Raw genomic sequence first — 26,377 nt, 5'->3', positions numbered from 1 at the left:
AGTCTTAGAAAGACAGACAGAAAGAAAGGAAGAAAGAAAGACAAACTAAAACTAAACAGACAAATGAAAACAGGGACAGAAACCCCTCAAACCCCTCTTCATTTTAATGTCAACATAGAAAAGGAGATGCTTGCCGGTCTGAGGACCAGTTCGGTCCCACTGGCAGACAACGGTGGTAGAATGAAAAGGTGGGCCTGCTCTGCCAAGCTCTTTTTCTCTCACTGGATGCCTTTCTGGCAGACAAGAGCCTGCGCGAGAGAAAGGAGAAAAATGAACGTGTGTGCCAAGTTTCAGTGAGTCTGTGATTTTTTTTTTCTGGCTGCTCCCCAGCAGAGAGAAAGAGAGGGAGATAGAGAGTGAGGCACTAGCAGACTCAAGTGAGCGAAAGTAACAAGGTGCGTCCTGTCCAAGACCTCACTTCTGTCTTTGTGTCACTGTGTTAAAAGAAGCAGTTGTATCATGGGGTGGCCCGGCCTGTTTGCATCTGATGGAGCATTAAGCCTCACTCACTCCATCTTACTGTGCCAGTATGAGGAGCAATTAATGCCAGTGACATTAACTGACCTCTTTCTGCATTCCTTCCAGTATGGTGTCATGGACAGGAATGAGTCACAGATCATCATTATATTTGCATGCTGTGGTGTTTACACAGTCCGGGATTAGGCTAAACAACAGTCCTCTCAAAACATGTAGATGCCTCTGGAGCTAAGTAATAGAGCAGCAATGCTGGGCTTGGAGCCGGCGAGGCCAATGCCAAGAAAGTGTAGGACTCTGGGAGGAATGTCGACGCATGCTGAAACTCTCTTTCCCTCTCATTCTTCATCTATTCCTTCCAAACGTCTGCATATCTTCACACACGCACACACACACAGGTTCCACCCAGGCTACCATCCACAACCCTGACACAAGTCTTTCAGGGGCCTGCAAACCTGCAATGCACACAAAGACCTATTTATTACCAGCCTGAATACAAAATGTCGTTTAAGGGGAAGTGGATCGGTCTGGCAGAGAGAGAGAAAAGAGGGAAATTTATGCAACACTCAAGGTCGTAACCTTTCAGTATTTGTGAGCCAACGGGGTGGAAGTTAGCTGGAGGTCAGGAGGTTTTCTTGCATCAGTCTTTTTCTGTTGAAGACTTCGAGCTGAGCAGAAAGACAGGTGACCCCATCTCCACCTACAAAGTCACAGCTCAGCAAAGGCCACCATCAACAAGGCAAGAGACTAGACTTTCTTGCAGTACTGATTAAATGGATTTGTAAGAAAGAAACATGGATATAACTCTGAACAATGAATGGGTTATACGTTTGTACGATTTTAAAAAAGAGGAACCAATTTTGAGTGCTTTTCAAAGCACTTAAGGACTTCACTTATTAATCCTTTTCCTTTGCTTGTAAAATAATGGCTCACATCTACAGGAATTCAACAGGAAATCATACTCATCTGTGATGTGCATGACTCCTTTCCCTCCCTCTCCTACATATTTCCATCTGTCACTTCCACATACTTGCACTGCCCGACCCTAATGTTTTTATTGGTGCATCACCCTCAGGCTTGCTTTGCATAATTTAAGCATCGCCTTGCTATAGGCTCATATGCCAGGTCACAGTGTGTGGGAGGGAAGCGGCGCACATGCAGAATAAAACTGTTACAAAATTTGGCTTTTCCTTCTGCATATTGATGACCTATAGGGAACCTGGGGACTGAATGTAAAGTTAAAACAACTGCTGTAGCTTGTTTAGCATATAGCGGCTTTGAGGTTCCTTGTATGCATCTGAAGTAAATTGCTGGACTCTACTCTACCACTAAAACACATCTATTCCGGTAAAGCCAATGTATAGCAAATTTAGGTTATCTAGGGCTTTTAGGGTTTTCTTTCATACATACATGAAACATGCAGCAACCAAGTCTATGTTATTATGCAACATGATTTCATGTATTTTATGTAGTTTGAAAAAAAACAAAACAAAATCCAGTCATTTCCACCATAGTATTTGACATGAAATGACAAACCACACCACTATCTCATGCATAAATGCATTGCGGTAAATCCAGTTTGCAGTTAACATATGGGTGATGGGGGTCATCTTGGGTTGGAACAGTCAATAGATGAATGTTCTGACACATCAGCCATGATTAATCTCCAAGATTGCTGTAATGGCTGAGTTCCTTCGGATTTCAAGACACCTGTTCCCACCAGAAGTTACATAATAAATGACAGACACAACAGTGCGGAACTGTTGGTAAAAACATTGGCAAAGCTTCCATGCTTTTGTCTAGATTTTATCATCAAGATCATCAGTTTGAATTGGAATGAATGTGTTGTTATCTGAACCGTTTAGTGGTTTGAGTGAGTGGTTAGGTGTATTTTCACTGCTCTTTTTGTTCATGGGCCCACTTCCTAGCCCTCTGGAGGGAAAGGATGCTATTGTAGCTCATATCAGTGGGAAATTCAGAGAAACACCCTGATAAAAAACAAAGTTGTTATTCTATGACAGCCAGCAAGGGGTGGATATAAAAGAAAACTGAAAGACAAGCAGGATATTTCCTCCTATTCATATTTAAATAAGCTTTCTAGAAGGAGATATCAGATTCAGACAAGGCAGTACTTGTTCCTGTGTGTTTTTTCTGCAATAATAATATCTAGGCCATTACATTGAAAACAGCATCACTGAACACCTCTCCTGGGGCCTGTCATTTTTGGAGAATCTCTCATGTTGGCATCTTTATTGAAACAAATGGAAACAATGCAATTGTTCAAATTAGATGGTCAATACACAGCGAGTGTTTGAAGTTGTATCTTTTGGGAATCCGCATTTTAAGATTTGTGTCAAAAAAAGAACAACTCCAAGATGTTATTGCAGATATCTTTTATTGATTCTTTTGCAACTGCCATGATTACCATATTTTTCCTTTAAAGTGTTCCTGTTTTTGCTAATATGTAAAGCACTTTGAGTTGCCTTGTTGCGGAAATGTGCTATACAAATAAACTTGCCTTGCCTTGCCTGTGAGTGTGGAACCAAATTCATCAGTGGCTAAGTCAAGGCCTTGGTTACATCACATGTTCAGGTATTTGTTCTGTGGGAACTTCCTTTGTTCAAAACTGATTCATGTTTAAAATAGGTTTCAACAACAGAATGCATTTATTCTAAAAACTGTTACCTTAAAGTGATAATCTAAACAGTCCACAATACCTGCTGTCACAAACACAGTGAAACGTGCAGTGAGACAGATTTAAGACTTAGATTCTACTTATCATCTTGATCCCATCATAAGAGGCTAATATGTTCTGCAGATGTCTGCACTGTTACTCCGGCACAACACCCTGCTGATCAAGCTCGTCAAGACGTGTTATAGTAAACATTGGTGTGGGGTTGATCTGGCAAACCAAACTTTTAATTATCTTTTCTGGAGTGCTCGGTATCCTGTTTAGTGTTGCTATCTAATAAAACTTTGTAAATTGGTGTTGGTGACAACGATCTATCTCTGAAGTTTTGTATTGCATTTCACCACATCATATGAGGAGGAAGTCAAATGACATGCTGGCTAAAACTTGTTGATTGAGCAAACCCAAATCAGATAAAGTGTCATTTTTTTTTAGCATTTATTTAATGTATTTGTCATATTAAGACTCTATCTCTCTTTCTCTTTTTGCAAACACACTATCGTGCCCCCCACATATCTCAAGGTAACCATGTTTTTGACAGTTTATCTACAGAACTGGGAGTACAGCCAAAGCCTCCTATCAGAGGAAACACTGCCTAACAACAGCTGTGAAAGCCCTCTCCTCCCTCCGTCTTTCTTCTCCTCTCCTTTTCTCTTCCTCGTTTTTGCATTTTCCTGTTTTGGTGTTTGGTTACTCTCTGCTCAGCCTGACGCTCAAGCTGTCGTCAGGCTGCAGAGCACAGACACACAGTATCTAGTGAACTGATGCAAGGCGATACCATGGATTCTGATTATTGTGCTAATTTGCATGTCTGTCTGCTGCATGATCCTACATCTTTGTCCTGACTGTTATTTTTCTTTTCATACAGCTTTAATAGAAGCTGTATGTCTGCACAATAGAAATCAAAGAAACAAGAAATATTATGAGTAATATTCTGTCATCACACAATTATACAGTGTACTTTTAGCCAAAGCAACTATAGCCTCAACATGTGGTTTGCTGTATCTCCATGTTAACGGAAACACTGTATATGCATATCTTGCAGCACTTCCTTGACTTCTGTGAATGTGTCAAGAAGTGGTTGATCTGCTTGACCATATGTCATTTATGTAATGTATATTACTTATGGTATGCATGCATGTGTATACATGGGATACGCCACTCAAAAGCCCACCTTCAGCAATTTCTGCTAAGTAGTCAAAATAAAAAACAAGAACAAGTTGCTACCTGCTGTATGCTGCGTGTGAGGCAGTCTAGTTTGTACCTTCGTACTGTCTCCTAAATTTTTTGTTTTATTTTTTTGAACTAGGGGATTGAAGGGCATGACCGGGCAGCATCACTGTGTGTTCAGTCTTTATTCGCGAGCACAGCCCCGACATGGTACACTTGCAGAGTAAACATAAGTGTTCAAGTTCATTGTGCGCAAAGCTGATTTTTATTTCACCATGACCCCTCCCACCCTGCATCCACAAACAGTTCACAGTTACAGACACGGCACGAGCAACACCTGTGCCAGACATTGGTAAGCATGTACCAGACGACAACCAGGACTATGACGAGACAGGTCAGAGACAGCATAATTACCTTGAGTCAGGGTTAGGCTGTAAAGAAGACTGCCAGTCAGATAGGATTTACTGCACAGAGGCAGTGTGAAAGGACAGATATAACTATAGCTGTTAGAGGAGGGTGCGTGCAGCACAGGCAGAGAAGAAGCGAGAGGGAGTGACAGAAACCAAACAAAAGAACCAGACAGTTGGACAAATGACTGTGCACAAGGTGGCAGACAAGATACAAAAGTTACATGGCCAAATCAACCAGTCACCAGCAAGTTATGTTCAAGTATTTGCCATTCTTACTAAACAATATTAAAGAAATCAAGAGGCACATACTGTTACTATCATTATGATTTCTTCATGTTGTAAAGGTTGACAGCTACCTTGCAGGCACCACACTGTGCTCTTTCCTTTGCGGTTGTATATAATTACAGTCTTCCAGAGGAAGAACACCACAGTCATTAAACTGGCATGAAGAAGACAATCAGTCACATAGGCTGGAAAACAAAGATAATGACTTGCTGTTTTTGACTCTGTGTGTGTGTGTGTGTGTGGGTGGGCGGGTGGGTCAGGAGTTATCCAGCGGGTGTGGGAACCTGTGAAATACCCGATTTTGTTTCAGTTCTGCAAATCCTGAAATAGTTCCTCAAAAAAGCTTGTATAGCTTATCTGACAGTATAGTTTCATTTAAGATTCACAAGTTAATTTACTGTAATAGCAAAGAAGGCCTGAGGCTTAAAGTAATAAAAAATTTGCTTATTTTCATTTTAATCTATAAAGATGACAGGGAATCACACAATCATTCAATACACTGAAAGGGCACGACATCTGTACCATATTTATATGGCATGAAATTGTGGCAATTTATATTTAATCAGCTACATACTTTAATTATATTGTTGCAACACAGTTGGACGGACAGAATGATAAGTAGATGATTTGATTGCAAGCAGAAAATATATTAAGATATAGATCAAGCTGCCTCTGACAATCATGCTGGCACACACCTGCTAACAAAGCCAAGCCTGGCACATTTCACCCATTTCATGATGCGCTGCAGCGTGTTCTTGTGCAATTGCAGGGCTGAAGCCAAAGACAACTGTAGATGAGTACAATGCTCTGGAGTCAGTGTCTGAGTGTTTCACCTCGCTGACCTCTCCCAGTCTCTTTTTCTCTTTTACATCTTCTTTGGATACCTTCAATTGTTTTAGAGGAAACAGAATTAAATACTTTGTACTGTGCTGTACATAATACATTCAACTGCATTCTACTTTCTACTCAACTTTCACCTTCACAAAGAAAAGGCACTACCATGCTGGTGGGAACGTTGTCCCACGATGTCTGATCTCTGTGATCTGAGTATGAAGATAAAGCCAAACACTGCTTACGTGGGCACATCTATGGGCTGTTACGCACTTCTTCTTGTTGTTAGGCCAGATCTGATTAGAGATTTTACGTCAGCTTCAGCATTCCTGAAGAGCACAGCCATCATCTTCTTGTTCATCTATCATGCACTTTCAAAGTGTCTGATGCTTGGAATGACATTTTAAGAGTTGAGTTTGACATTTTTCCTGGATCCCCAGCTCCTAGCACTGTTAATCTTTAAATCAGCAAGAACATTTTTTTGTAAAGTGTATTTAATCCAGTGTAAAAAGTCCCACGCAAGGTGTCAAGTTCCTTAAAGAATATCTCTATTTTAGTGTCTTAAGACTGTGAGTGGACACCTGCCAAACGCTGTAAATCTGCACGTCCAGACAAATAGTGTATTGTACTTGTGCATGCTTGTTTGTCTGCATGTGTGTGTGCTTTGTCTGCAGATGTCAATAAGCTCATTTTGTCTGTATGCATATCCATTTATATGTGCCTACGTGTCTTAATGCACATCTGTTCTTTTTGCATGCACACATAGGTATAAATATCTCAGTGTTATGTCCATGCTTGAATGCACATCTTTACTTTCATGGGAGTGTGGCTGTGTACCTGTGTGGTACGTGCGTGCAAAGAAGATACCAGAGTGTTCTGTGGTTTCATAAGTGAACTTTGGACCCCTTGGGTACATGCTGGAGGCAGGCCAATTTAGCGTACATTGTTTACCCAAGCCTTTATACAATGACTGGGATGGCAGATCGTGTTTACTCACTCTTCTGTGCAGCTTGGAGACCAGGAAAACTACATCTCAAAAAGACAATTTGTCTTGTGTACTCTGACCAACTCCAAGTTCAAGAGTCACTTTGAGTGGAAGCATTTCCTGTTTGTTTGTTGGAGGAGAGCTTGAACCTTAACTATGTTGTTGGTCAATCATCTGCTGCAAAAGCCTCAAATTTAAAGAGAATTTTGTATTTGCAGAAATCAAACTGCTGTGACATTAATGCACGATTTAAGCTTATACTCGATGGCAATCTATCTCTAGTACATCTGTTTCTATTTTTAAGCAGTCACTAAAACTGTTCATATGGAACTTGTCCCAACCTCATAACAATGAACAGTTATTCAAAACAGTTTTTTTGTTTTTGAAAATTGCAAAGTAGTGACACCATCACTGTGATTTTTCAGCTAGTGTAACTCTCTCGCTTAAATCAAACGTTTGCATTAATTGCATTAAAGCAGCATGCTCAATGAACTGCTTGAAGTGTTTTCAAGGAGAACCCTATTAGAAAAAGACAAGTTCTCCTCATTTGTTTTACCATGGTGAATCTCGCTGCTCAAAGTAGCCTGAAAACTACATAGATGGAAATGAGACCCCCAAACTCAATGAATGCAAGGTAATCTGATATTATGCTTTCTTATATATTTATTTTATTGACATTGTTTAATTGTGTCTGTGGGGTAAGGTGTCACCTTTCAATGCATTTGTCAGGTTTTCTGACCAAATATCCTTAAGTCAAGTTCTTATCTGCTCACTTCTCCTCAACCGTACTGCACATTTACAAATGGACTGTGACCAAAGGAAAAAAAAAAAACAACCCTCCAATGACCAATCAGTGAAGCTTAAAGGACTTGCGTCTTTGTCTGAGGGGCAGGGTTTGGGGCTTTTTGAAGGCAGGATAGGCTGGGGTTCCTGTAAACTCCCAAACAACCTCTCAGCTCTGCACAGCGCTAGACATCACTGTGTTCCCACTCTCTTTGGATCACATAGTCGCTTTTGATGTCGATCCTTCCCCTGGCTGAGTCACATCCCTAAATAGTGCTCTCATGTTACACTATAAGTCATGCTGAACTGGTATCAGTCATAAGCAAAAACAAGTGTTGCAGTGTTAAAACATTGCTGAATGCAAAATACAGATTACTACACTGATGTCCCCACTAATGGAGCATGTCAGAAGAATGACATTATTTTACTGAACGTTATAAAAGAAAAGTTCATCCTGGCAGCTGTGGCAGACAAGATCAATCTAATTTTATCACTTGGAGTCATCCTTCCTAAATTAGTAAGGAACTACAGACAGGCAGACAGACAGACTGTTATAGCATTAACCAGTGATTACTGCTTCATAAGAAAGATGATATAACTATAGTTAACATTGTTAATTTTAGATTTTATTAGATACAGATTAGCACATTTTCATGCATTTGATGAATTAGATAAAGCATCCTCAAGGCTGCAGTTACCTCTGTTACTTTTTGTTGGTAAAGTGTGTTGTAATTAACACTAATAAGTCCTCATTAACTTTAGAGAATTTAGCAGTGAGAATGATGACGCAATATGTGTGTGTTTATTGCCTGAACGTATTTGTTTTACAGTCTAAACGCGGGTGGCCGACATCTGGATATACATTGCAGTTTTTCTCCTTCAGGAGATGTGGCTGCCTTAATTGCACTTTCTCATTAACGCTTCTTGAAGCTTTCGTCTATTAAACTGCAACATGTTTTCTTTTAAGACTCAGTAGAATGGGGCCCGCACATCTGGTCCTGTCCTCATCTGTCTCAGGCTCCTCTGTCGGTAGGGGATCCTCACCACGCAGACAGGCTGAGGAAACATTGCGTACACCATGTTCTCTCGGTGTTCAGGCCTCATCTCCGTTTGCATGTGATCCACACTGTACCTCTGTGGGACTACACAGACCTATTGCCCCTGTGGTTTTTCAGACTCCAAAGTTGAATGGTTTTAATTTGTGATGCTATTTGGAATGGGGAGTTATACGAGGTGCTGAATAAATGTGGGTCCTCCGTTTCACCACTTCACAGCTGCACTTTGAGTTATATCAGGTTCCCCTTTGAGGGAAAGTAAAAGTGGCCTGTGAACAGTTTTAATACAACCATAGCTTGGCTAAATTTATGTGCATATTTACATATGAACACAGTATAGCTTAATGTCCAACTGCACAGATGCTGTGTCTCTAGCAATCAATCCAGGTTTTCAATAGAGTTGCCCTGAGTTAAAACACAAATGGGGTAAGATCCCTGGAGTGAAAGTCAAAGATGTTGAGAGTGCATTCAGTTCCAAGGAGAACTGGTCCATGTCCTGTTTCTGTTCTAATTCCTGCTTTCAACACTTTCAACACAAGTCTAGTTGCCTTTATATGCACCTATAGATGTATATACTGTATATTAATGCCATAGTCCCCAATATAATTAGGATATCATATAAATGTTTCCCTTAATGATAATTGCTGCATTTGAGGGTGTTATAGGGTTTCACCCCCCCAGCATGGGCATACATTTCATATTGGTTTTTATAAATGAACTTGCTATATATAAACCCCCAGTACGTCAAGTAAATATTCATTCATATCAACTGTTATTCTTTCATCATCTACTGCTGTGTGTGTTAAGAGAAAAACTGATTGAACCATGGTGTGAGTCATCCCTGTGGTCTTGTTGAAGGAGAATAAAATGATTTGTTTGGCTTGAGGGGATCAGTAGATGGCAGGCTGATGAAACTACCATAGGTTAATATAAATGAGGAAAGGATGGACATATTTGTAGTTTTCTTTTAGAGTTACTCCGAGTAGATAGTGTTTTGTATTTTCATTGTATTTTATATTCATAAGACTTGGATAGTGTTATGAACCCTGAGAGTTGTCAGGCACCCCTAGGGCACAATGGGATAAACAGACGGCACAACATGAAAGTAAATTCTCAGGTTTTATCAAAGTTAGAGTTCATTTGCACGGATGATTTGTACTTCTGCTGGTTCAATTCTGTCTTATTTGTGTAGCCATGTAAATTGTTGGTGCACTTTCCCTCAGCAATGACCGCCAATGACTTGTCTCAGATTATCCATGGGAAATTAGTCATTGCTCCATCGTCATTTCGCAGGTGACAAGGAATGAGCTTTAATGCTCAGCGGAAGAGCCGGCTGGAGTCTGTGGGAACGTTTCGGTGTTTGGATGACACTGACAGTGAGAATTAGCAGGGTGCCTATAATCCAGTTAAATCCAGATCATGCTGACAAGGCCAGACGTGCATGAGCATGCATGTATGCAAGCGTGTGGCCAACCGCACGCATCGACATACACGCAGGCAAACAAAAACACAAGCAAGCACACATACACACACCAGGGGACGGCTCACCGAGAGCCAAGCTCCCTCCAGTGTTGTCCCAGTTGCTGGTGACTTGGGTCACACAGCTGCAAAGCTCAGCCAGGGAGGAGATGGAAAGAGAAGGGGCTAGAGAATGAGGAATGGATTGGAAGAAGAGGTGGTAACATTAGAGTGAAAGATACTTCAGAGAAGAAATGAATGAGGATATCATATGTGGGCGAAGAGCAGAGGGCGAGAAAGGAGAATTTAATCATCCCATTTCTTTCATTTGTTTCACTTGAACCAAAGACCTGCACTAGGTGATTTTATTATTGTCACTTTTTCTTTGATTTCTCTGTCATTTGCCCTCTCCTGCAGACTGTTCACTGTTTGGTGCTGCAGTCGTATGCCTGTAAAGATGCTCAGTCATCATTTTGCAGATCTATTTAATTACAGCACAGATGCTGCCAACCTTTTCAATGACAGCCTTGTTGCTCATGATGATCATGCGGTGCAAAAAACATTTTTGTTAATGACTTATTAATGATAAAATTCCACATGTTGCACAACGTTGCCCAACAGACGACACAGTCTACAGTAAAATTAAAACCTGCCAACTGAGGGCTGATAGTATAGTATAGCCCGGTGCTTTGCCTCAGAATGATTCTATGTGTATTAGTCAGCTTCACAGCACATACAGTAGTAGTTTCCATTTCTCAGTGTCACATCAGTCTTGCGATGCGTTTCGGTGCAGTATGTACCCATTAGTTCGATGTCAACATTCTGCAGCTGAAGGCAACCCAGATTAGACATAGATACACACAACTGCACCAACTATGACAGCTGAGGTACATTGTACAGTAAAGTAACATAGGCTGATAAATATAGACAGATGGCACTGAACTCTGTAACCTTTTGTTCTGGGACATGATCCACCCAACAGTGTATTTATCACAAGTGCTATGCAAACTGGCAGCCATCCAGTCTTCTGAGTATCATTATTCATGCTTTGTATTAAGTAAACACAGCGTGCTTAATAAGCAAAAGCTTCACCTTCCTTTTTTATTTCTTATTTTTAAATTGTACTTTTTTATTTCTTAGATTAAGAAATCAAATAGATTTCTAGTGGCGTATATATACCAAATAAGCCAGACAGAAAGAATAATGAGCAATCCAGCTCTCATAAAAGTCTGTGGTGAGCTAGGAGACCCATAATGAGTCAAAGGACTTTCACATAGCTAATAACAAAGTTCACTGCTATTCAACACTGTGTGGCCAATTGAGTCCACAACCTTTTGGCCTTTCATAGAGCATCAACAGAGCCATTTGTGTGATCACTTAGCTGCATCCAAACCCTGTGTGTATTTTCATGTATCCACACGGTTGCACTAAAACACAGATGGGATTCCTATGGGCTACAGGCTAGAACATACTGTTATTTCTTTTTAAGGGGATGTGGGGCTAGTCGATGAATGTAGCTTGACAAGGGTTCACCATACTGCGTCAGTCCCCTAACACACTCCTCTGGGTTTCGACTCTATTTCAGTATTTTCACAGTAAATTTAACCCGGGACATTCTCCTGGTAATAACACAAGGTAAATCTTTACATTATGGCCTGAGGCAGTCTGACTTCTGCTGAATCACAGCCATGTGCCAGATGCCAAGAAGTCCCCAAGCTTGTTAACTGTAATATACCGCGCCCAGCATCATTTGCTATAGTGCTGCTTGTCCTGTTGTAAACTGCTATACTGCTTAGTGTCAGTGAGTGCTACTGTAAATGAACTGATTAAAATTTTGTATGAGCTGAAATTAAGTACAGTAATTTTTGGTAACCAAAGATTTAAAAGTAGGCCTTTGAGTCTTCATGAGAAATTGAATTAAGACAAGTGAGTTGCAGTTCTTGCATTGTCTTCTGGTTTGTAATGAATAAAGTTTAGCATGTCACCCAGACACATGTTACTTAGCAAAGGAGATTCTCTATCAAGGGTCAAGTTCATCACAGATGAGGAAAAGTACAGGAAAACACACACACCTGCTTGTGGTGACTTCTGATTTTGCAACAGCTGCCTTTATGGATGTTCAGGAGAAGAAATGGTTAATTGTTTCCAACCATGCAAATCATAATCAAAACCTTTCTGCGGCTAAATACAGCCGATTAAAAAGTTTGTCTTTTGGCGTCTGCAACCAACATTTAGCCAAACTACTTAACACAGCAGCTCAGACTCATAGTAATGCTGAGTTAATGGCATGACTTTTAAAGCCTTTAACTAATTTATAAACAGGCTGAGGACCTGGTTTTGTTGTAATTCCTTACATACAGGATGTATGGGATCACTGCTATCGTGAAATAGTATGACAACAAGAGTCTGGCTTATTTTTCTCCTTACACTTTATTCATTTGGCCCCTTTCTTCAGAGATTCAGAGAAATAAATTGCTGTTACTAAACACATTATAACATGATGAATCACCTTGTCAATCACGCTTGCTGTTCCTCTGAAAGTGTGTATTGGTCATGTGTGTGAATAGATAATTGTCTGAAGACATGTAATTACACGGCCCCACTAGTGTGACAGAAATACAAAAACAAGACACTCCCTATGGCAATGGACTGCAAAGAAACGAGGACACACACTATCTATGATGTTACCTGTTGGTTTCACCAGAGGGAAGGTTTCAACTCACTGCCAGGGAAGGGAAAAAAATTGCAAGTAAATGATAAAAACATCATGTTACAGAAAAAAATGGCGTCATGTCTTTTAATGTTTTTTTTTTCTACAATGTAAAACCTCATGGAATTGGAGACAGGGGATAAAGATAAATAAATAAAGGATCCACCTCAGTTTGAATGACTAAGCATAACACAAAAGGATTAAACGTTCCCAATTTTGAACGAATTGCTCCTGACATGATGGGTGTAAACATGTCCAATACAAGCCATACATTCCTCCTGAGATGCTGTGCAAGCCCATTCAGTGGCAGCTGAACTGCTGCCCCTATCAGATAACCCTGAGTAACCACTGTAATCACTGACTGCAAGAAACTAAGAGAGTGAACCTGAAATTCCTCCACTAGACAGAAATATAAATGACGCCTTCCTTGACATAGCGGTGTGATAATATTCATAGGTCACAATTACTAACAATTACATAATATGCTTCTAAAGGTACATTGCAGACTCATGTATCTGAAAGACACTGAATGAAGCTTTCTGTTTGATGACAGAGAACAGAGTTGTTTGAAGCTCTCTCTCTCTCTCTCTCTTGACATTTAATTCATTCTACGTTTCTTTTGAATCCACACCATACAGGCACAAAAGATTACAACACTGAAGCCCATCTAGTGATAAACGCCAATTTGCAAATGCTTCAAGCCAAAGGATGATAATTTCAAAAGGCAACATGCAGAAACTAGTTTTACATGACTGGCTGTCATGTAATACTACACTCATCTATGCATTCATTCATTCAAATTTTTACATAGTATCAAATGCTAAAATTCTCCTTTTGTGAAAAAAAAAAAGAAGAAAACATCAAATGGGGACAGAGAATTTAGCCTTTTTTTATACTGAAGTGCCAAACTAGAAAGCAGCTTGCAATTCATCGTGGCGAGATTGGCTTACTTTTGTTGTTATACCTTTACCAGTAGCGATAGCTCTCCGAGCATTAATACACTAATTACACCCCTGATGACAAAGGGGGCTTACTGAGCCTGACAAACCCACTTAATCAGAATTTATAAGTGTTATAAGTGGATTGTGAAAACCACACACGTAAACTGAAAAGTTATATAAGATACCCATGAGCTATATCTTCTGCCTCAACTTGATTTGACATACAAATTATAAGCGGTTGTGTAACAATTTCCCTGTGGTGATGAGCTCCAAAACCATTCCATATAAGTGACCATGTAAGTGAGCAAACACTATGATGTTTGCCTTTAGTGCCTTAAAAAGTCTGGTCCTGCATAAGGTCATTATATGGAGAGGTTTTTTTTATAAGAATGGGGCACATTAGACCAACTATTAACTGTTTTATTGCTCATATTACCACTGATTGAATGATAGAGATAGAGATAGTCATGATGACTATTCCCTTCAGGTACTGCTGCTTTGTCTGCTAGAGACACTCTAGCAGTATAGAGAAGACTTTTTTTAGTACAATTGGTACTAGTTCAGAAAACTCTCATTTTCATTGCGAATCTGGGGCTATTGTGTTTAACTGGAGTGGAGACGCATCACACAAGTGCCAGTCTGAGCGTGGCACTCACAGTTATGGCTGTGTATCCAGAGGTATTGCCACTGGACAATTGGCTCTTTGTGCTTTGAGAACACAGTAGTTGAGAACAAACAACAGCAGAACAGTGAGCAAACAGTCGAAGGGCTCCTGCCTCTTCAACAGCCCTTCATTTGGAAGCCAAGATGGGACAGTCTCAGACGCGTTCCGCTGAAGTATCCCCTTTTGGGGCTATGCCCTCTCAAAGAACGGTGTGCGCCCTGCGTTTGTCCGAACCGTCCCCGAGATTCTGCTGTCACCACCAGCACTTCAGCTATCCCGAGAGAGCTATGAGCTACTCGCCCCCTTACTCACCAAGTTTGTTCAAGAGGCCGGATCGGCGGTAAGTGGGGGGCAGCAGAGGATAGCCAGAGAGTTTGTCTAGTGTGTAAAGAGGATGTCTGGCATGTCAGTGACAGATGTGCACATTAAATACAGTTTAGGAGAAGATTGGTGGTAATAGCAGAGTGTCACTGTCTAAATGATGTAGTCATGGATGCATTATTTATCATAAAATGGCTTGGATTACAGTTCACATGTGTGTTTGAATTAGGAGTCATTCAAGGCAGCGCTGGAAACTGTTATTATAACATTGTTTTTATGAGGTTCAATCTTTCCAAAAACAGAACCAAACAGAACAAGAAACGAAGATGCAACCTATTCTTTATATTGCCTTCTGCATGTCTCTGACATAGACCTTGACGATCATGTTCCTGAAAATCATCTTTTGAATTTACGCTAAGGGTGAATTCACCAATATGTTCCAATATGTGCTTGCAGCCTTGGAAGCAGGCGGAGAGTGATATCTCTACCAGCCCTTAGATAACAATGTCAGTCCTGTCATCATCTTCTGCATGCACTGCATGCTTGATGCAAGCTATCACATAAAGTAACATTACACGCAATCCAAGTGCAGAAATTGACAGCCAGATGGATTTATTGAAAAACCTCACCAGCAAGGTGAAGGTCATGTTCCTTGTTTCTATTCATAGTTGAAGAGACTTATAGGTAATGTGATAATAATGACTGCCTCTGGGTATCCTAGCGTATGTAGAGTGTTCAGTATTCATATGTTGTAACCAGTGGTGCTGGCCACACTGACAGCTTCCTCTGAGACAGCCTCTGGCTGCAGCCTATGGCAGGCCTGTGGGCTCTCAGGACACACGCTCATACATGCCATGCATTCCTAATTGCAGGGGTGCAGATGGGACGTACACAGTGAAAAGAAGAGGAAAGGCATTCTTTTGAGCAAGAAGTGATTTCAAAACAATATAACTTGTCTGTGTGGCTTTGATCACCACTGATCCACATTGGGCTGTTTTGCAGTACATCTTGAATTTGGTGAGCCAAAACCCCAAAATGCTGCTCATAACAAAAGCTGTAAGGTTGGCGGCATGTCTCAGCCTCACTCCTCTTCAGCTATTGGTACAGATGAATCACAGTGTTATATAATGCGATTGGCTCTTGCACTGGGGACATCTGATGGAAACTGTGGCCAGTTGCCTAGCTTTAGAATGACTCACTGGATTTGGCAAATGCCAAACGTGGCCAGGCAGAAAGAGTTTCACAGAAATATGACAGACTTCGTTTCTTGAAAAGAGAGCATAGGCCGATGTCTGCAGCACTTAAACTGTTTAGAAACATGCAGATACAATTTAAGCTAGAATTGCTTATGTTGTATGTAAATGTATTTCACCTGTCAAGATTTGCATTGGAGCAGCTATTAAACTGTGAATGAAGCATGCATAGCAGGAAGGTTATGAGCATAATATTTAACACTCACATTATCTTACTGCATGTGGCTCATACGGTATATTTGACCAGAACAGTGCAGAAAGGCTCCCCACTGTCTGTATTTTCTATCTCTGCATCTCTGCTGAGCCACAGGCAGTCGGTGACTCCCCCCACCTAAATGGGTCTATCACAGCGGGGCTAGGTAATTCACCAGCCCCTCATCACCAGAGCAGGGCCTGATATTAAACCTGGCAGCTGTAGTGTCACAGCACGAAATCTGAGACGACAGGCACTATGGGCCTAATACCCACTCAATGTGCTTTCTGCTTAGCCGTGTTAGGCCGACCAAAAGTCAGCCTTTCCACTCTAATTGTTTTGTTACATAACAGAGTTCCTTTTTCTCCAAAAACGTGGCAGACTGTAGTTTATTATATAGAGAACCCTTGGTGAATTCGTAGCAGTGCCACAATACTCTGCGTATATTTATGGACTCTATAGACTGTTCACTGTGACTGACATAGATACAAAATGTGGATTGCAGTGGATGTGTATGAACCAAAAATAACAGCTATTAGTGTTGGACATAAAACTCTCTAAGTGGAGAGTTTCGATTTAGTTACCCTGACTGACTCATTGGTGTTTTGGAAGAAAAATATTTTACAAGAGAGGCTCTCTAATAGAATTTTAATTGTCTTATAATCAGTATTGAATCAGATAATTGTAACAACAAAGGAGAACATAATGTGACAGCTGAGAGGCACTAAGGCAATTACATTAAAGCTATTAAAACCTTCATGGACAAACAAGGTCTATTGCTCAATAACAGCCCCAGTCAGTACTCAGAGAAAATGCTGTAAAAAAAAAAAAAAAAAAAAAAAAAAAAAAAAAAAAAACACTGACGGCAGATATGTTTTTTTTCTCTTGTGTCTTCTTTCTACCACTAATTGTTCACACTGTGCACTTCGCAGGAGGCCCGGCACGACTACGTCACATGTTTTCACATGCAGGTTCAAAAGACCATCTGAAGTGCCAGAGGTCGTGTACCAGAGAACAATGCTTTCAGTTTAGCAAGCTCTTCCAATGAGTAAACATTGATACTAAATCTAAGCGCTGGGGTAAACAGCAAATGCATTGCGTCTGTGCTTCCCTAAAACAGCCTTGACTGCTTTGTTGATTAGTCCATAAATTAGGTTCAACTATAATGAGACAAAAAAAAGGCAGGTGAAGCAGTATGACATATGAGTGGTATTGAATATAAATAAAGAAGGAAAGAAATAAACAAATAAATAAGCAGGCAAACATGGCGTATCCTTTGTGAATTTTCCATATGTTTTCTAGGCAGGAAAAGCAATCTGGAATTGTTGAATTATGGAGCCAAGAATAGGTGTACGGAAAATTCCACAGTAAACTCTGTGTCCAGGAACAAAGCTCCTGTTATAATTACTGTCCCCTTCGGACCTGTGCGTTATACGTTTTCACCACTAGGGGCCGATAGAGTTCAGACATAGATTGAGGGGAAATTTACCGGGAGAGCGGATGGAAAAGTACATTTGCAGAGTACCTGTGCATGTGTGAGGATGGTGCAGGGCATTCCGTAACAGCGTGTGTCGTAACAAACAATAATATAATAATTATGAACTAACATTGATAAAGTGGTGGGCACAAACTGTTATTGTTGTCATTTGCAGTGTACTCAAGCGGACCTATTTAAAGTGTATGCAGAGCAAACCAATAATTAATAAACACTTTTTGAATGACATATTTAAAGACAACATGCTCTAAAATCACATGTCAAATCAAATTCAGTGATTCTCATGAAAATCAGATGATGCAAATCCCCACGACATGCGACCCTTCTGTGGCCAAATCTTGTTTTTATTCATTAGCAGAACGGGTGACTTATTTGTGCAGGGCAACAACTGTGCAGTCGGTTATTGTGATGAAGTCTGCAGCGCCGAGTGCGTATTTCGGTCTGTGGGTTAACTGCAGAGGCCGAGACGCAGAGGAGAAGTTCAGAGGCAGGGCAGATCCGATGCTGCATTCAAATGCTCTTCCTAAAACTCGTTATTTACAGCAGCGCTTTTGTTTTTTTGCAAAAAAAAGCTGCAATGTATCCAAAAAATCATTGTATTTTAAACGAAGTGGTTGAGAGCCACACTTTACGCTGCATTGTAGAATAAAAATGACGAATGCATTAAGTTGACCGATAACACCAAGTTGATTTGTCTCTGACTGGTTGTTGATGAGATCCATCCTTCCAACTGTAAATCTATCAAACTATCAAATGGGCATAAAATACTTTATAACACATCTATGACCTTCATATATGCAAGTTAAATTTGCATTACAATGTAATTATCACGTAACAGTGTTATTAATGAAATTAAAGTAGTAGTCCAGAATGAGGCATTTCATAGTTATAGGTTGTGGACTCCATTGCATCATAATTTATGGCTTCTGGTGCTACATTTTCTGCACAGAAGCATCAACACAGAGGAAAACACAACATGAGCACTAAAAGTCACATGCTCTCAAAAAAAGCGATATTCTACATGCGCCTGCCTCGTGAAGCTGTTACGAGCCCCAAAGTGCATTTTTATCACCCCTCCTCCCTCCATGTTTATAATGTGACAGGAATTATCATCAGATTCCTACATGCTCCAGTTTTTCCCCGTGGTACGCACCATAAAACCTGACGCGCCACCTCATTTAACTAAAATATGCGCGCGTCAGGTGACGTCAGGAGGCGAGCCATACAAATAGCAGCCGGTGGCAGAAATAGCATCAGACAGTCGCTTGTTAATACCGGCGAAGCTCCTACCCCGACACAGCACTCGCGCTCAGCCAGCAGCCGCAGCGACACAGTGCATCGCTCCTTTAGCCCAAACAAATCCGGATATACAGCGAGGTGACTAACCAGTCGCAAACGTGGCGAGAAGTATAATCCAAACGAGTCTGGTACTCAACATGAGCACGGAGATGTTCGCGAAATCCCCAATGGAGGTGGCCGTCTACCAGTTGCATAACTTCTCCATCTCTTTCTTCTCCTCGCTACTGGGAGGAGACGTCGTATCGGTTAAACTTGACAACAGGTAAATATCCGACACGGTCACCGTGCTCCAATACGTTAGTTTGTGAATAGCGCGTTTCATCGGCCGTAAATCGGAGGCCTGCTGCAGGCCTCAGCAGACTGTTTATTCATACAGCGGTGCACACAGTGGATGCGGCCATTTGCAGAGTCTGATGCTGTTTGAAATCAGCTGTGTTCCTCTATGCTGCTGTTTATTTGGACTTTGGCCTGATACGTGCGCTGTATCACTTGGCCGCTTCCTGTTACACTCAGTGCTTCTTACATTATAGCCTGTATTATAGGAGCCTAATCTTCCTCTGAGAGCAATCAACCAGCAGTCTGTACATTTCCAAAATAGCCCAGATAACAAATGGGTAAACAGTTTTCCTTTCTGTTCTGCAAGCTTTCTGTTTCATTTGTCACGAAGCAAAGCATTCAGGATGCACCAACATGTTTTCTTTTTGTTTTGGGACTGAGTTGGCATTAACATAACAGCAGCTGTGGATTTGAACTGTTGATTTAATGGCCTCTTTCTCCTCTTCTGCAGTGCCTCTGGTGCTAGCGTTGTGGCCATTGACAACAAGATTGAACAAGCAATGGTAAGCTGAGAAAAACACCTTGCTAACGCATGAATGTAGGCTGTACTGTACAGATACAGGTGGATATAGGTTAGCACATGCACATCTCTTGATACAAATCCCAGTTGACTGATTCCTTCAGTGCACAATTAGAATTTAACACTGAGCTGATGATGTTATTCAAAGTAATGTACATTAACTAGTATTAACAGTGGCTACTACTGGATCCACATATACTGCCATTAAACATGTAACTTATTAGATGATATCTTTGGCCATAAGACTTATCATTTAAGATGGAACAGGTATAAACACTGGCCTCCCCAAAATGCTGTTTTCCCCAGTGCACTCTGCACAAAATCAGCTCTGTATGAATGTTTTCGGAAGTCACTGGCATGTGAAGGCAGCACATGCTCGTGTCTGCTTTATTCACGTGATGAAGTAGAGAACAAGTGCAGGAGATGATGGCAGGAAGTCCAAAAAGCAAAGACTGATACGATTTTTGCAGCACAGAATTACTTAAAACGCCCTTGAGTCAAAGTTTTGATGTGCAAATTTTATTGTATACTGAATCTCCTCAGAGATCCGTGTGAGTAAATTGACAAAAACAAACAAAATATATCATCACGGCAAACTTGTTTGGCAAACGCCATCGTTCTTGCTGCACATGCATCAGCCAAGCAGATCAGCCTTCCAAGGCTGAACATTTCTCTGTTTATATTTAATCTGATCCATCTCCTCTCTGTTATGACAGGATCTGGTCAAAAACCACCTGATGTATGCCGTGCGCGAGGAGGTGGAGATCCTCAAGGAGCAGATCAAAGAGCTGGCTGAGAAGAACAACCAGCTGGAGAGGGAGAACTACCTGCTGAAGAACCTGGCCAGCCCAGAGCAGCTGGAGAAGTTCCAGTCCCGCATCCCGACAGACGTGCTGCTACCCCTGGACAATCAGAGCGTCCAGGTGGCCCCAGACCAGCAGCACCAGCAGCAGACCTGCATCCACAGCGCTGGCTCTGCTGTGTAAGTGGCTCTGCCTTGGGGCGGGCAGAGCCACTGTCTCATAACAGTAATGGACCTCCATTTGAATGAAGCGTTACAAAATCGCCGCCGCCGAGAACCCTTCCATACAATGAAGGTGAAGCATCGGGGCTGTAAATGATCGATGGGACACAAAAGAACTGTTGACACTGATAAGCACAAAACAGAACTTCTGACGCTCTGACTGGTGCGGTGTCAGGCCCGTCCTCTGATACCGTCCAACTCTTTGTCGTAGTCTCTGTGTAGACAAAAGCGCTAAGAATAGAGAGACGGCTGACTAGACACCGACGAGCGCTTGCTTTCAGACGTGGGGCGGGGGGGCCTTCCCTGCCTAGCCGAACCCCTCCAACGAACACCCTTTGCTCTAGAGAGGAGGGGGGTGTGGAGGTGTTGATCGGGCTGGCCCTGCAGGTGCTAACTTGGAAAGTGTGAGGGAGGTTTCTCCCCGCTCACCCAGAGGAGAGCCACCTGAGACGGTCCTCCATGTCTCACTGCGAAGAGCCCCACCATGTGGATTTGTCCAATCTCAAAATACAAGTTTCAAGGACTCCCAGCCGCACATTTCAGCCACATGACGAGGACTTTTCCTGTACCTACAATGTATTGCTCATGTGTTCATGTACATTTAAGCATAACAAGAATAATCAACAGGATAAGCTAAGGCAACAGAGGTGGAGGTTAATGCAGTATAGCCTTTTAGAGCTGGTGGACCGCTGCAGTAGACTCATCAGTATACTGTAATGATTCATAAATGTAATCTTGTATTGACTGCAGTTGGGGCTTGCTGCTTATGGGGGAAAATAATCCTGCTATATCTGGTTTTGTTTGTGATTCTGAACAAAAATCAGTTGTTTTATAAAATAGGAGCATTGTACAGTGGTCTTAAAGGATTTTTTTTTTTTTGTAATCTAAGGGGAGCAGGCATATCTGCTCACCTTGTTCGCCCAGTTCCTCACAGTAAAGGATAACTACAGTGTACATAAATTCAAAATGTCCTGAGGTAGTGGAGATGGTGAGCAAACAGACTCCGGCATTTGTCGCTGCACATGCACTCCTGATTTTAGCAGCGCCATCCAGTATCTGGTCCGTTCCTTGCTCTGATGACAACTTGAAAACGATGGCATGACAACAGTGCCTGTCCGTAGTAAGAGGAACACATTTCCACACTGAGCTCTGTTGTTGTTGATGTTTTCTAGCTACCAAAGACTTTGCCTTTTGTTCCTCACAACAATAGAAGCAAACCAGGACCATGTGTAAAAGTTCACAGGGAGAAGTGTTTGTAGCTAGTGCTAAAGTTTCTATGTGTTTTGTAAAGATAACGGTATTGTTGCTGTAAAGTATCCTGGAAACAGTTGTTCACTATGATGTTTGGATACTACTGCACATTTGCAATAAACCTTATGTTTACATAATACAATATGTTGGCACACTGTCTTTTGTCCATCAGCTGTAGCCACACAGCCTGTGCTTAATCCAGAAAATGAACCATAGCTTCATTCATGACCTAGCTTAGGGATTTTACAATATTATGGCAATATAATATCTATTAAGCCCTTAACCTAACAGCAGCAGTTTAAGTGGGTATATTTGATGTGTTGCCGTACATATTTTAGTTGACTTTTATAGATGCCTTATGCACTAATAAACTGTAGCAGGGAATACTACTGACACTTTTAACATTTTCCTTACGATAGTGTCTTAGAGGTTACATAGTGTTTATGTGCTCCAGTCATGGAAGACTGACGACACGAAGGCCCATTTCATTTTCTGGTGCTTAAATAAGACAACCACTGTTAAAACCCTCAGTTAAATTTCAGAGCGTTGTACAACATGTTGTTTCTTTGCAAAACTAAGCTGATAAAATGGAGCTGCTCCGTCACAACATTTTTGAATATTTACAGCATGTGTACACGCTGATTTCTATTGAGCTCTGTGAGCCTTGTTTGTGTTTACAAGGTCAGTCTGATGAGGAGCATGTGATTTGTAAAATTCAACACAATGCTGCAGTGAGCCCAGAGGCTCCTTCCTCAGACAATGGTACTTTTTAATTTAGCATGCTGGCTACTCAGACTTTGGAAGGAATAAACTCATTGTCTCACTCATTGAGAAAAAAAATGTCAACATAAGTACACAAGCTGTCTTTTTTTTTCCAAAGTCAAAAAACAGTGTGACCACTAATGACAGTGAAGTAATAAAAGCTGGTTGTCAGTGGATTGGAATCCGTGTGTGAAAAAACAGTTTGTCCTAGTAGAATTTCCCTTCAGACGGATTGGCAGCCAGTCAGTGCAGCCTGTGTGTAACCTGATATGTTGTGGCTTCCCTGGCGTGTAGACCAGGCTCACATCCATCTATTGCTGAGAACAGAGAGACTCAGCCCAGGCCCAGAAGCGCCACCGCAGATCAAATAGCACAAGAGTAAACACAGTGTCTTCCCCATCGCTCACTGTTACACACGAAGTTCTTATCTCTCCTGGTGTTAAAAAACTAATTCTATGTGAGACAGATGGTCCTGATCAATATGGCGGCTCTGAAATGCATTCTGCATTTAATTAGTGTCAGGCGCGATGTGTAGGGTATTGACTGAGACATTTGTTTAATGTAGCAAAGAGCAGAGGGACAGGCGTTTATTGGCTCTTTTGCACAAGATAATTGGAGTCAGTCTTTCTCCTTCCTTGCCAGATACCTGAACACCTTGTGCATGTCAATGCAGGAATTGGTGTTGCAGTTTAATCACACTTGTGCAAACACTGTGGAGAGATTCATCTGGCTGAACAGCTAGCGTGTACGTGTCACAGGATCTAGAGGCTCGCGAAAAAGTCTGACGACGAAAGGGACTTTGGCTCACTTTACTATTTTGTGTTGACGCTCTGTCTTTCTATTTTAGTACTGGTTTAGTAACAGTGTGTTCTCGACTCACTTTAGTTCATGTGGCTTTTTATTTGAAACTGATTCACCATAAATCGTCCGGCATGCTTGACAACCGAAGCCCAATGAGGAAAATACTTCTGAGGACATATTTGCCTCTTTGCCATATTTCTTGTTTAGGTTTTTCCATTGGCCTTTTTGTTTATTTGCTCCCTCCAGTTACCTCCAGTTAATTTTGCATTTGAGGTCATACAGTCATATAGTCATATAGGTAGTGCACATGATTTGGTTGTGCTCTTCTTACCTCATTGTAACACATCGGTGTGGATGTAAAACAGCCCCAAAGTGTGAAGCCCCAAATATGTTATCTATTTCAACACTTCTAACCAAGATGTCCTAAATCACACAACCTAATTTTCAACATGTTCACTCTTTTAGAGTCATATATCAAACATTGATCTCTCCTCGGGTTAAATGTTCACTTGCTGATGTGTAGGACGTGTTCATATTCATTCATTTGTTAATGACTAAAGAGTTGTACCATTTCTGGCTTCCGCCGGGTTTTCTAAAAAGGCAAAAATACAGAAGATGTGAGTCAAAGCATCAGTGACTCCACATCACATCCCATAAAGTAGTTAAATATTAAACATGTGGGAAGAGCCTTAGGTATGGAATTAAACTTTAGATTGGAACTTGCCTCGAACCAGGCAGCCAAAAGAAGAGTTTGTGTTGGATTACGAGTGTTATGCAACAACAAAAAAAAAGAACATCTGTTTCAGAGGTTGTGCTGGGATAAGCGAGCTCTGCTTCAGTGTGGTTGGGTTTGCATGCAGGGAAGTAATTTGCTCTGACTGCAGACATATACAACTTGTGTGTCCTCCGAATGTCAGCATATTCATCATGTCGACATTAAAGCAAGAGCTGAATGAAACAAATTCAGATTTCTGCTGTATACTGTACTGTTATGCAGCGTCTTGCACTTCTCCTGTAATTTGACCAGGGAGCTCTGCTTTTCCCCCCAAAAACCAGTTCAACAATTGCAAGTTAAAGATGACAGATGGTTATGTAATATTAAAAAAATGTGCCTTTGGTGCTCTCTCACACAGTACAATCGTTAACTGGCTTTACACAACTGAAAAACAAGACTTCATTGACATCTTCCTTCACTCTACTTATTTCATCTATTCACAGAGCAATGTGACCCCCTTAAAGTGGGTGTTAATGTGGACCTCTGAAGGAGAGAGGGTCAAAGAGCAAAAATACAATGTAAAAGTTCATGCAGGGGTTGGTTATAGTCAGAACCTGAGTGCACTCCTAAAAATGTGTATGCTTTTTATTCTTTTTGGGTCTACATAACTATCTTACAAGTACTTATTCAGATTTATCTATTTGTCTATTCGGGACTGTGTGCCAGTAACTGCTTCACCCATATGATGTTGAGTAGACATCGCCCTGGCCTCTGTAGCTCCTCAGGTGTACAAAGTCTGACTACACAGACAGGAGGAAGCTGTTCTACCACAGACAGATGCTGGTTATGCCTTGAGTCATGCATATTCAAATTAATCATTGCCTAAGCCTTTTTATAATGTAGCTGTGAGCAAAAAGTACATGGGCTAGTCTGGTTTGTGTAGAACATGTGGGAAATTAACAGTTAAAATACATTTGTTGTAGATTTGAGAAGTCACAATTGAAAGATATATTGACACATCCTGCCTGGATGTTCAATAGATAGCAATGCAAATGCTATTTGGAGGAGGATGAACCTGATGAACCCATGTCTGGGGGTTAAGTGTCAGTCATGAGTTTGTTATGTTTCTAGACACAAGATGTAAAACTGAAAATGTTTACTACTCCTGAGGATGTCGGAGAGCCTGACCTCAATCCAAATTGTTGGTTTGATTTATTATATTCCTAAAATCATGCTTTTGTTCTCATCTGTGTGAAAATGTTTGAACCCAAAATGAACTCTGTGTTGTCATGTTACAATGATCATATGAAAAGACTTATTAAATCTGATTTGGTTGCTTTTCAGAAGAAAAAAAACTGAACAAAAACAGTGAGAACTATACAGTAAGCATTTTAGTGGCTTTGGTCTTGTGAGTGATCACTTGAGAACTTCTTGTTTTTATTCCCAATGGTGTCAGCTTTGTTTGTGCCCCAGCTGATCAAAGCCACTCGAGGAATGCTGCCAGCTCAGGACATCGTATTCATAAAGACAAAAGGTCAGGAGGCACCGGTTTCGGATTTATGGTGATACCCCGGTTCATGGCACCACTGCACAGCAAGAGCCTGCACATAATTTAAAACCTGCTGACCCCCACCCTAACATGTGACACATATAGGGTCAAAGGGAAGGTGGTTGCATAACATGCTCAGTACTGAAAATGTACAAAGCTGTACACAATAAAGACTTTATAATAAAGACTTCCTTCTTGATTGTTGAAAACATGACACTACTGAATAGAGAATTTCAGTATGATAATCATTAAATGAAACAGACCATGACTTTCTACTTCTAGAATCTAAAGCGTTGTTGGCTTTGTGCTTTGATATAAATTGGCTTTTGGTGTTGCTGGAACGAACAAGTTTAAAAACCAACAGAGTCTAGTGCAAGACTGTGTAATTTTATGGGTTCTGGGT

The 26,377-nt window shown here is 41.1% G+C and overlaps 1 protein-coding gene across 2 annotated transcripts in view; it reads left to right on the top strand.

The window, feature by feature from the left end:
• The window catches only part of tsc22d3 (TSC22 domain family, member 3), a 38,406-nt gene extending 16,117 nt beyond the window's left edge, over positions 1-22,289 (top strand). Inside the window, exons 1-3 of one of the 2 annotated variants that reach the window (XM_070836451.1) lie at positions 18,951-19,278; positions 19,804-19,855; positions 20,589-22,289. In XM_070836451.1, the coding sequence (XP_070692552.1) occupies positions 19,154-19,278; positions 19,804-19,855; positions 20,589-20,858 (447 nt within the window). In that variant the 5' untranslated portion in view covers positions 18,951-19,153 and the 3' untranslated portion in view covers positions 20,859-22,289. Of the gene's footprint in view, positions 1-18,950; positions 19,279-19,803; positions 19,856-20,588 lie in introns of those variants that run through there. The other variant, XM_070836450.1, reaches the window with a different exon arrangement.
• Positions 22,290-26,377: the final 4,088 nt, after the last annotated feature.

The sequence above is a fragment of the Pempheris klunzingeri genome, chromosome 9, assembly GCF_042242105.1.
Source record: "Pempheris klunzingeri isolate RE-2024b chromosome 9, fPemKlu1.hap1, whole genome shotgun sequence".
In the NCBI taxonomy this organism is placed as follows: domain Eukaryota; kingdom Metazoa; phylum Chordata; class Actinopteri; order Acropomatiformes; family Pempheridae; genus Pempheris; species Pempheris klunzingeri.
Note: the sequence above shows the minus strand (reverse complement) of the source record. Positions and strands in the feature narration are given on the sequence as shown.